Consider the following 12,037-nt stretch of genomic DNA (forward strand, 5'->3'; position numbering starts at 1 on the left):
ATATCAGAGCTAATCATACTTTATGGAATTAACGCATTAAATGACCATTTGATTGTGTGAAAGAACTATGCAATATTTATCTTCATCATCATCCTCCTCCTCCTCCTCGCCATCATCACCAGCAGCAACAGAAGAAGCAGCAACAGCAGAGATTAAACATGCTATCGAGAGCTTTCGCATAATACCTTCTATGTATTTTAGATAAAACCAAAGACATTAACCTTGTTATCTGTAGTCCCATGTTTGAAATGTCCACCATTAGGAACCATGTCTACTGTGAAGTGAAATCCAAAAATTAAAAACACAAAATTTCTATGCACAGACAAATCAATGGACAAATACGGAGTTGCACATATATTCAATTCTAAAGAATATGTATGAACCAGCAATATCCAAACAAGGCATTTACTAGTGTTCACACACGTGGAACTTGGTTGAAGCAGTGATAAACTATATCTGTCACAATTGTTCACATCTTTTAAATTTTTATTTCATTCGCCATGCATGGGAAATATTTGATCTTATTGTCATTAAACATCACAATTCAATATCTTAGTAATTTTTTTATTGTATATAAATTTAAAATTCAGTTGAAATCTGCCATTAAATTGCTCTTGGAGTCTTTATGTCAATGCTAATTTGTACGGCCAATCACATGTTTTGTTTTACAAAAGTGACAAAACGGTTGTATTTTTCATATATGAATACAAATCTGATTTGTGAAGACTGAAAAAGACTTTTTTGGTAAAAAAATATTATCCATTACAAACATAATTAGAAGAACAAATTATCTTACAATGCATCCACAATTACAAGAAAGGATTCTCAATTTTATTTTAAACATGCTTGCAACATTTTCATGGTCTGACGTAGCAACATAAGAATTGTGGGTAAAATGCTCATTTCAATGAATTATGCGCTACTGTTCATTCTTTTATTTATCTTTTCAACAAAAATATACAAACAAATATTATCAACAATCAAATATTTTGCATGAAATACAGTGCCTATAACAAAGGATCTTTCAAAGATGGAGTTCCCAATACTAGGTATACATGCAAATGAATACCGGTACATGAAATATAATATGCAGTTGCTATGCAAAATAACAATACAGAAAAGCAGTGAAATCACCACAGTAACACAGTTCCAGCCAAGTGTCTACAAACGGTCTCCAATAAAGAGAATACGTTATACAGTTGCGGGCATATGAAATCAATTACAGCCAGATCTTTTTGTCTGCTAGTCCTGCCACTGATCCAATAGGAAACTCCATACCGGTTACAATATACTTATTCAAATCCTTATGTAATTTAGTGTAAAACCTTCAACTTTAGTACAAAATAAAAAAAACAATTTTGCACTTAGGGACCGTCATAACCATATATTTTCTTGAAGAGCATTCTAAGCTGAAAGCATTTAACCCTTTTTTACTCAGAAGCAAAGTGAAAATGGCTATGTGCAAACAGCATAAAACCAGAACAGCCTGTGAGTTACTCACAGTGTGTTCAAGTTTCATGCTCTCCCTGCTCATCAGTATCTTAGATACGTTAAGGGAAGGAATTGAAGCCTTTAAAACTTGGATGGCAAAAGCCATTTTCACTGCTTTTTATGGGGTAAAGGGCTAAATGGGACTTTCTTAGGGACTACAAATGCATGAAAATACGTACCTAGTAAGTAGTAAAGAGTTAAGAAATAACAATAGTGCCAAACTGTCACAAGATAACCCCGTTCAAAGGTTTTGGACACCATGCTAAATGCTTGAAATGCACTAAGTGACCTCGAGACCTAGTTATTGACCCAGCATGACCCATATTTGAACTTGACCTAGATATCATTTAGATGTAACATCTGACTAAATTTGGTGAAGATTAGATGAAAACTACTTAAATTAGAGAGCGGACACCATGCTAAATGCTTGAAATGCACTATGTGTCCTCGTGACCTCGTTTTTGACCCAGCATGACCCATATTCGAACTTGACCTACATATCATCTAGACACAACTTCTGACAAAATTAGGTGAAGATCAGATGAAAACTACTTCAATTAGAGAGCGGACACCATGCTAAATGCTTGAAATGCACTAAGTAACCTCGTGACCTAGTTTTCGACCCAGCATGACCCATATTTGAACTTGACCTACATATCATCAAGACACAACTTCTGACCAAATTTGGTGAAGATCGGATGAAAACCACTTCAATTAGAGAGCGGACACCATGCTTAATCCTTGAATTGCACTAAGTGACCCCGTGACCTAGTTTTTTACCCGGCATGATCCATATTTGAACTTGACTTAGATATTGTCTAGATACAACTTCTGACCAAGTTTGGTGAAGATCGGATGAAAACTATTTGAATTAGAGAGCGGACACTGCTGTGGACGCCGCCCGCCCGCCGCACGCCTATAACTATAATACGTCCCGTTTTTAAAAACGGGCATTTAAAAAAGGCATGCCATGCAGTATGTAAGAAAGAACTTGACATGAATCCAAATTCATTGTTTTTTTTTCAAAATGTTTTTTTTCTGGCTACTCTTAGTTAATTATAACATGCGTTCATGAAGGCTTCCTGCTACAGTCTCCAATCTTAAAACATCAATTCTTTCCCTGCACATAGGTCGAAAAAAGAATTACAAAACACAAGTATCATTAACTGAAAACATGTGCAATAAATCAAGATTTTGTAGATAGTACAGCATAGCACATCTCAATAGTGTAACCAACCTATGATACAGAAGAAACTGAGACACATAATCTACAAACTATGGAAGAGCACAGTGGACCGCTTTCTTAATAAGGCCAATATTATCACTTTGCATGCTGGGAAATTTGTCGTCTGCTAAAATATCTTCTGCTGAATTTCTAAAATTAGCATTTTCTTCGATTTTTTTCAAAGAATATTATCAGAATAGCAAACAGTTTGGATCCTGATGAGACGCCACGTTCTGTGGCGTCTCATCTGGATCCAAACTGTTTGCAAAGGCCTTCAAAATTCGGTTCCCGCACTGAAAGGGTTATACAACCAATTTTCAACTCTTATATTTTTATGTTCAGATCCTGTCAGTTAATATAAATTGACCCCAAAAGCATACAGGTATTTGAAGTGAAATGTTTGTAGTAGTAACAGAGGTATACGCAATCTTGAAAGTTACAATTTGTTATATAAAAAATGTGCTACATTTGACTAAAATACTGGTCATTGAGACGATGTTGACCAGCTAGCATATAACCTTATATTACGACCCTAAAAAAAACTAGGAATTTCAAATGTATATTCTGTAGTAGATAATAAATAGGCTGATAAATACTTACCGTAATTACTCAAGTTTTCGGACACCCCCTTTTTTCAGCCAAAATAATTATTTTTCGTGACTAAACTTTCGGACATACAGATTTTCATCCATAATTAACAACTCAAATTGTTCTGACATTATATTTTACAGCGCTATTTTACTTGATTTTGCCCTGTTTTCGCTTATCTGGGACCCTTAAATCATGGAGTTTGACAACCAAATGAAGGTCATTAAACCTGGCTTAGAATGCCCTGAGGGCAATGGACCATTACAATTGCGTTATAAGGTCGATTACCATGTACACCTGTAATAAACAATGGTTTCACCCGACAGCATTTGAATTGATATCATATTCAGGAAGAAAAATGGTTGTTTTTTATAACGTTTTATATACCATTTCAAGTAAGAGATTGCAAATAAGTGAAGTAGTATTTTATTTAATGCAGAGAATGGAGAGTACAACACAATACAATCATTGCACATTTATTAATTGGTTTCATTTCAATATTATATACAAGAGCACCACATAACGGGTGCCACGCTCGGCTGTGGGTGCAGTTTTGAATAAATGACAGGTTGTCAGAAATTTTTAGATTTTTTTTTTTTGATTCGAGATAAAACCTCTGAACTTTGGCTGCATCACTGTTTCTGTGCGCAGCGCAAAGGATGTAGCACTGTTCAGTGTAAGGAATTCCAGACTACTCTCTGTATATTCAAACGACACATATTGTGGCCCAGTTACTATTACATGTTAAAATCCATCTTGCAGAATTTCAGGGTCAGTACTCGTTCACTAAATCGTCAGGGGAATATATAATTGACTATTTACAAACACAGTTTTGCTTTCAAGATGAGAAAACAAACATTACCGAAATAGTATAGTGTCACGATAAGAGGAAAATCGTTTCATCCAACCACAAATGTTTGCCATACTCGGTCAGCACGTCTAGAAATCGTTCCTGAACGCCTGGACAGGCTGCCCTTATTTACAAGTTTGCTATTTTGAATTCAATTTTGTATCGAAAAGCATTGTGCTAAAATTTACAATTCAGAATGAGATTTTTAATGACCCTCGTTATGCGAAAATGGGTCTTATTCCATATGCGCCCATCATATATATAGCCCACTCAGCCTGCGCATCTCTCAGTTTTGTCAAGAGATACATAATGAGACCATAATACTTTGAGTGATTTTATAGCTAACAGCATAGCCTCTGACCAGACTGCGCAAATGCACATGTTGGGCTTAAGAAATGCTGGCCAAAACGAATAATGCGACCCATTTTCAAATGACGCGGCTATGAAAGTGTGATTAAAATGAGTCGAAAGAAAACTGCGTGTAAATCAAATATTAACATACGATATTTTTTATGGTGAAGAAATACACTCATAATAAGGCATATGAGGACACATATGATGTGCACTCCTGTAGTATAATTTTTATCTACTTACACTAATATGTGGTTTGACAATGATAACACACATTTCATGCGGTGAATATGCGACTAACAAGTGAAAAAACACAATAGTTAAAACTTTTGATTTTAATTTAATTATTTAGAAACTTAAATTGCAAACTTTATTACAAAATCAGCATTTACGCCAAATACCTTTTTAAAAGATATTTTTTGTAATTTTTAGTTGGTGAACTCATGTTCAACCTTTTTTTAAATGAAGAACTGTAAATATAAACAACCTTAATCTTCTACTGTTGCGATGTTAGCACCCTTGAATACAAAAGATTGCTGCTATATGTTGAGAACAAAAGAACGTTACCCAGACATATCCAATTTTACCCTGCTGTAGAAGCATGCACAATAAACGAGGTAACCCAACATCCCACCCACTACAGTTGTTTATCAGCAAAAGTTTTATTTTTCCGCATCTATTAATAGCCTCAGATTATGAATGACCTGCGCTGAGCAAAAATACTACGTCATTAAGACGCAGCAGATATTGGACTATTTTGATCATTCATAAACATTCTCTTCCGCCACATGAAAAATACAATAATTGTTTATTGATTTTTTTCTATATACCGGTACAATCCATTAGAAAATATTCCACTAAACACGATATTCACATTATGGTTCCATTTGTGAATGAATATAGTTGAAGAACTCGAACCTCTTGCATAAATTATACAACTCTTTCTTGCATGGATGGGGCAGTTACCGGTATCAGGTTTATCGTAGTTAAGTGCCAACTGACTTGAAATTTTATCTTTGCAGACCATCCTTTTAATGCAATTTGTATTTTGATAAATCATAAAGTAATACACTTGATAGCATACGATGCCTCTGAAGTAAATCAATAAGTTGATTGCAACACCTACAAGCGTACGTATAGTGTAATATAAAAATAATATACCACCTTGACCCTTTCCCACTCAGAAGCAAAGTGAAAATGGCTATGTGCAAACATCATAAAACCAGAACAGCCTGCGAGTAACTCGCAGTCTGTTCAGGTTTTATGCGATTTGCTGCTTATCAGTATCTAAGGGTTGGAGATAAAGCCTTAAAAACTTGAATCTAAAACGAAAGGTGTTAAACTTAACTTTCTAAGGGACTACAAATGCATCAAAATATGTATACATTTGGTAAAGGGTTAACATAGCTATGCTTCTTCTTTTCACTAAAGAATGCAAAACTACATGAATAGTAATTATCGGCTTTTGACAACATTATAAAATTAACACGCTTCGCGCAGACGACAAAGGTGTGAAATTACGCTCAGTGTTTTGCAGTTTTGACTTCGGATTAAAGATTGATAATTAGGTGCGAGTTATAGTGTTGGGACGGACAGAATCCATTCAAATTAACTATTTCTTTGGTTTAACGAAGTTAGAAATAACAATGAAATTTTACATTAAACAAAGAAGAACCACAATCGGGACCCGAAAAATACTTCGAAATAACAGTGACTTCGGATTATCGGTGTTCCAAATAACGGTTGAAGTGTATGTTAATGTCCAAGGTCCATTATTAAGTTCAGGTAAGCAATAATATTACAGCCAGCCAATACAAACAATACCGTGCCCAGAGCCAGCTAGCAGTATTTCAGGTGGGTGCCCGCAAAGCTCTAGTTGTGTGTAACAAGTTGCAATAATACATCTCCCAGCTATTGACCCTCTGGGCCGCTTGGAATTGCACGTAGTAACAAGATTTTTCGTGTTATGTCCTCTGCCCAGAATTCAGGTGGCACTTTTATATGTAAAATTAGAAATATTAAATATATTATGGAATAAATAAACACAAACAGATCATAAATTTATCCTTAATGCTCAATTTATAACAACTTACTTGATGGCGTTTACTTGCTGAATAGATATTAGTCCAAGCTAAAAACTAGACAACGGTTCACAAAAATGTGTACTTTTTTGCGATTTAAAACGCAGAGTATTCCGAATTTGAAAATATGCTTACCTCTACAACGACTTATAATCTTCTGAACTTTGCCAAGATAGATCTTGTGTCTAATCAACCAATGGGGCTAAACCGACTATGTCTGGAACATACGTAAGATAGATTGCATTGTCAATTCAAATCTTCGGCTTTTGGGTAGATTACGGTTTTTATCAACTTTTTGTCTGGAGCTCTTATCAACAAAACCACGCAAATTGATGTTGATGGTAACAGTTATTGCATTTGTTACAATATATAAGGTTGATTGGATTCGATTTTAGAGACAAAATTGAGACTTAATTTTTTTATATGGAGTTTTGTTAACCAAATTTACTCTAAGTTTTCAGACGCTCTTAGTTTTCGGACCCCCTTTTTTTAGCAAAAATAATTATTTTTCGTGATGACCTATTTTTTTTTCCATAATTAATGTGTCTTAATTTTTGGACAGTACCGGTATATTTTAACGCATAATTTTAGAGACTTTGGCCCTGCTTTAACTGATCTTGTGTCACTACGATCATTAATTTATACAACCGGATTAAGGTCATAAAACCTGGCAGATGCATGCCTGAGGGCAATGGACCATTAAATTTGCTTAATTGGGTAAATAACCATGTATACCGGTTGAAAATTCACCCAACAGGATTTCAAACAGTGAAGTCCTATTAAGGAAGCAGAATGTTTTCTGTTTTAACTTTTTTGTTTATATCAGTTCAGGCAAGAAACAGCAAAGCTGTGCAGGTTTATTAATTTTATTAACGCAGAAAAAAAGTTAATCACAAGAAAATTATTGTACATTGATTTATTGCTTTGATTTCAACATAATTATAATTTTCAGGAAACCTTAATATTTCTCTCTTAATTTTGGGACACCTGTAATATTTTAATATATTTGGTATCTAAATTTTTGTACTCACAAAAGCTCAGAGCGTTCAAGAAAAACTAGGTATGTAACTACAGTGGGATTCATTCGCTCAATATAAATTATGTTTCTGCTATTGTTATTCACATTTATTAATCATTATTATTCAAAGACATCAATAAATCATGTTCAAGTCCATGAAATGAAAAAATCAACTTTGCAGGCAGTGTTCTGTGCCCTTTGGATTAATTGTTTTAATCTTTTTTTGTATTGACTATTCTGTCACTTTAATGCAAAGAGGCCCTAAGAGTGGCACTCAAACACAACACCCCTGGAACACTAGCACAGCAAGCTACAAACTAAGATAAACAGGCCGCTTGTTCTTACCAACAATTCACTCCTCCATCCAGTTAACTTTTAGGATGACTTTCTGACACATTTAAGTCAACTTTGAGAACAAATGAGTGCGATGCAGGTCCAAAACCAATGACAGTCAGATCATTAGCACAGCGCTCTATGGCAACCATTCCATTATGTTGATGCTGATGAAGACGCACAAAGATATTATATACCGTATTTAACATGGTGTTTATCATGTGGTGATAGTAACATAAGAGAAAATGTCTACTGAACTTCAATAACCTCCTTTATTTGCAATAAGAAGTAAACCAGGAAGGAGATGATGTAGCAGGTGTGGGACTAGAACCCACAACTACTCAAAAAAAAGAAAGCTGAGCGCAGGTCCAAGCTATGAATGTCTGAACATCAGCAAGTTACACTTTCTCAGTGTGAATGGGCCCCAGTCTAGTTGCAATAATCCAACTCCAGCTATTGACCCTCTGGGTCACTAGAAGTTGCAACTGGTAACAATATATTGCATAGAACCATGCCGCCCAGAATCTGGGCGGCCTTTTAATCCGTAATATTAGCAACATCAACTATTTTCTGGCATGAATAAACACTAAAAGATCATATATATCACGAATGCGCAAATTAAAACAACTTACGTGGTATGGTGTGCTCGCTTCGTTATTATATTAATCCAAAGTTTCAAACACGTCAACGATTCATGAAAATGTGTAAGTTTTTGCACTGGAAAACACCGAGTGTTCCGAATTTGAAAATACACATGAACGTTATCGATTTTCTCCGGAATCCTCTGCGAGAAAGATCTTGTGTCTTATCAACCAATTGTAATACACCAACCTTCTTCGGAACCTTTGTAAGATTAGATCAGAATTGTTAATTTAAAAGTTCGGTGTTGGGTTTGATAACGGTTTTTGTTAAAGTTTTGGTTTTGAGTTTTTTCCACAACTGACTCGCAAATTAATGTCGAAGATAACAGGTATTGTGTTTGTCACGATGTATTAGGTTTATTAAAATCGATTTTATAGATATATGTGAGAAATTATTTTTTGACATTGAATTTGGTCTTATCAAGAAGAACTCTGAGCTGTACGTATGTTATCATAAAAGCTCACAGCTTTCACAGGTGTTTGAAATTCTATCCATAATGCTAATCTAATGGCAAAATAGTTAAAAAATAGACCCCTATATAGTATATTTTCTATGTACTATATAGGGGTCTATTGTCTTATTATTATACCCACGCTTTTCGGAGCAAAAGTGGGGATATTGTGGTTATCTCCAGAGATCATATTTTTTTCGGTTTTGTCGGTCCTAGACCGATTGGCGTCATGAAAGACCGATTGAAAATCCCTAACAGTCGGTCCTATTCTGTTTGCTAAAATTCGCATGTCATGAAATCGATTACGCAGTGAACATGCTAACACCCCCTATTTACATTCTTATCTCGATATGCTGCAGTCTCTAAACCGGTCAGGACCAGTTTATTGCATGTCAGCCGACTAGTATGACCCCAAGCAGCGAAGATTCGCGCTGTTGTTTATTAGTCATGCGTGAATAAACCGTGTCAATATCAATCTATAATTTCAATGGCTTATACCTAGCACACTAATTAATCGGTCCGTAATTCGTGTACTTTATTGTTTGTTGTTGAATAACCACGACCGGAACTTTAGATGCGTGGTATCAAATCACACAGATTATTAATATTGACAACGATGAAAAAAAGCAGCACACGAAACACGGAGCGTATATTGACTCATCAAGAGTCCGTGCAGAGTCCGTGCACGAAACAACAATGAAATAGCAAATGATAAAACCAATTGAGAAAACATTTACTGTTTAAAAAATGCCTAAGGGATTTTAACTTGTACTTTTATTATACCACCTTCATGAATGGCAAAATCAATAGACTGAGCCCGGAAAAGCACGAGTTTAGAAAAACCCACTAATCACCCCGGTACAAACAACGCTGGTCCATTATATCAACCAATGATAGCTTTCTTAAAATAATAACGGTTGATACGGTGTGTGAGTTTAAAAGGATTATAATTGGGTCATGTTTATTTGTACCAGCAGATTAATGGGTTTTTCCAAAAAGTTGCTTTTCCGGGATACATATATTGTATATATTTTAACGTAATTTGTCATGATTTTGGATATAAATTTTCGGACACATTTTCCCCAGTTAAATCCAGACCGATTGATGTTGCCGGAAAATATGATCCCTGGTTATCTCCGTCTTCCGGCCGTACGTCCTGGCCACCTGCTTCTCCTACACTATTGGCACTAGAACCTTGAAACTTACACACATGGTTGCTATGAGCATATCTGCGACGGTGACAGCAGCAGACTTTTTATCTGACCCCTGGGTCAAAAGTTATGGGGGTTGGGGTGGGGCCGGGTGAGGTCAGAGAATTTCCTGCGACCGAGATTCGAAAAAGGCTCATTACTTCTGTGTCCCTTCAGATATTCCTTTCATATAATTGTTTGGTAACAGGTATGCATGTGTATCTGGACAAGACCTTTCCATGCGCATAAAATATTTGACCCCTGTGACCTTCACCTTGAACTTTAGGTCAGCTTTCAGGTTTCGAAATCTGCGACCGCGATTCGAAAAAGGCTCATTACTTCTGTGTCCCTTCAGATATTGCTTTCATATTTGGTATGCATGTGTATCTGGAAAACTCCTTTCCATGGGCATAGAATTTTTTTCTTCTGTTATCTTGACCTTGAACTTTAGGTCAGCTTTCAGGTCTCGAAATCTGCGACCGCGAATCAAAAAAAGCTCATTACTTCTGTGTCCCTTCAGATATTGTTTTCATATTTTGTATGCATGTGTATCTGGAAAACACCTTTCCATGCGCATATAATTTTTTATCCCTGTGATCTTGACCTTGAACTTGAGGTCAGCTTTCAGATTTAAAAATATGTGACCGCGATTCAAAAAAAGCTCATAACATCTTTCATATTTGGTATGCATGTGTATCTGGACAACACCTTTCCATGCACATAAAAGTTTTGACCCCTGCGACCTTGACCTTTAGGTCAGCGTTCAGGTTTCAAAATCTATTATGTGGTTAACTCTTCCAGCTGTCTGTCCTGGCCACTATCTCCTCCTAAACTATTAGCACTAGAACCGTGCAACTTACACACATGGGATGGGGCCGGGTCAGAGATTTTCACTCATTTTCTTCATTTTTACACCGATTTACTTCAAATTGATACTGAACATCTGTTATGACAATACAGTCAACTATGCATGGCCCTATTACCAACCCTGGGGCGCCACTGGGTCAAACATGCGGCGTGGGGATAGGCGTCAGCCTCTGCCGCGCCATTTCTAGTTTAGCCATAAGATTAGCTTTATGGATAGAATGTCAAGCTCCTGTGGAGCATTCAAGAAGAACTATAGGACCCGGTCCCATTTTGAAAATAGATAGAAAAACACTATTTCATAGATCAACTTTAAATGAAAGTTGTTGACGATGTAATAATCAATAATAACTATTGATAGGTCAGAAAGTACATGTAACATTAACTTGATTAAGTAATTAAAATGTTAAATTCGAAGGTTATTACGAGTACTAATGAAACATATCTCTTTTAGACTAATATGAACATACACTAGCAACTAGGAAATACATCTAAAAATTTAACAATCAACTTTTAGTATAAGTTAAAATAACTCACCAATCAACAGAAATAAATGTCCAATTTCCGTCTTTCGGTAAGCTTAATTTCGAAATCATGGAAATGTTTACATTTTTCATTATCATCATCACGGCAATACCAAAAGTACTCCGAACGAGTGTAATACTTCTATGGTGGGCTAGCCGGTCATATTGATCAAGTTATTGAGCCCCATTCAGGTCACAATATACTAAATCGTTTCCCTATATAATTCAATGTAAAAGCGACATCTTTAAGCGAAAATAAATGCAACATTTTGCACATAGAGATCCCCATAACCATACCTTTTCTTAAAGGCCATTCTAAGCGGAGTCGATTTGTGCAATAAAAAAGATATGCCATGTACAAACCAAGAAAGAACTTGTCAAAAGTCAAAATCGACTGTTTTTGAAACTTTTTTTCCGGTCGTTTTTTAG

At 35.7% G+C, this 12,037-nt stretch overlaps 1 protein-coding gene across 5 annotated transcripts in view; it reads right to left on the reverse strand.

The window, feature by feature from the left end:
- The window catches only part of LOC127839041 (E3 ubiquitin-protein ligase LRSAM1-like), a 58,042-nt gene that overhangs the window by 44,122 nt on the left and 1,883 nt on the right, over positions 1-12,037 (reverse strand). Inside the window, exons 1-3 of one of the 5 annotated variants that reach the window (XM_052367190.1) lie at positions 11,622-11,726; positions 6,722-6,803; positions 6,330-6,499 (exon numbers count right to left, since the gene is read on the reverse strand). The exons of 1 other annotated variant lie outside the window; for it this stretch is intronic. Coding sequence is in view for 1 of the 4 variants with exons in the window: in XM_052367188.1 (XP_052223148.1) it covers positions 222-259 (38 nt within the window). In the remaining 3 variants the exon portion in view is untranslated. Of the gene's footprint in view, positions 1-221; positions 348-6,329; positions 6,500-6,721; positions 6,804-11,621; positions 11,732-12,037 lie in introns of those variants that run through there. 3 more of the 5 variants (XM_052367191.1, XM_052367189.1, XM_052367188.1) reach the window with 3 other exon arrangements.

Source organism: Dreissena polymorpha, chromosome 7 (assembly GCF_020536995.1).
Source record: "Dreissena polymorpha isolate Duluth1 chromosome 7, UMN_Dpol_1.0, whole genome shotgun sequence".
In the NCBI taxonomy this organism is placed as follows: Eukaryota; Metazoa; Mollusca; class Bivalvia; order Myida; family Dreissenidae; genus Dreissena; species Dreissena polymorpha.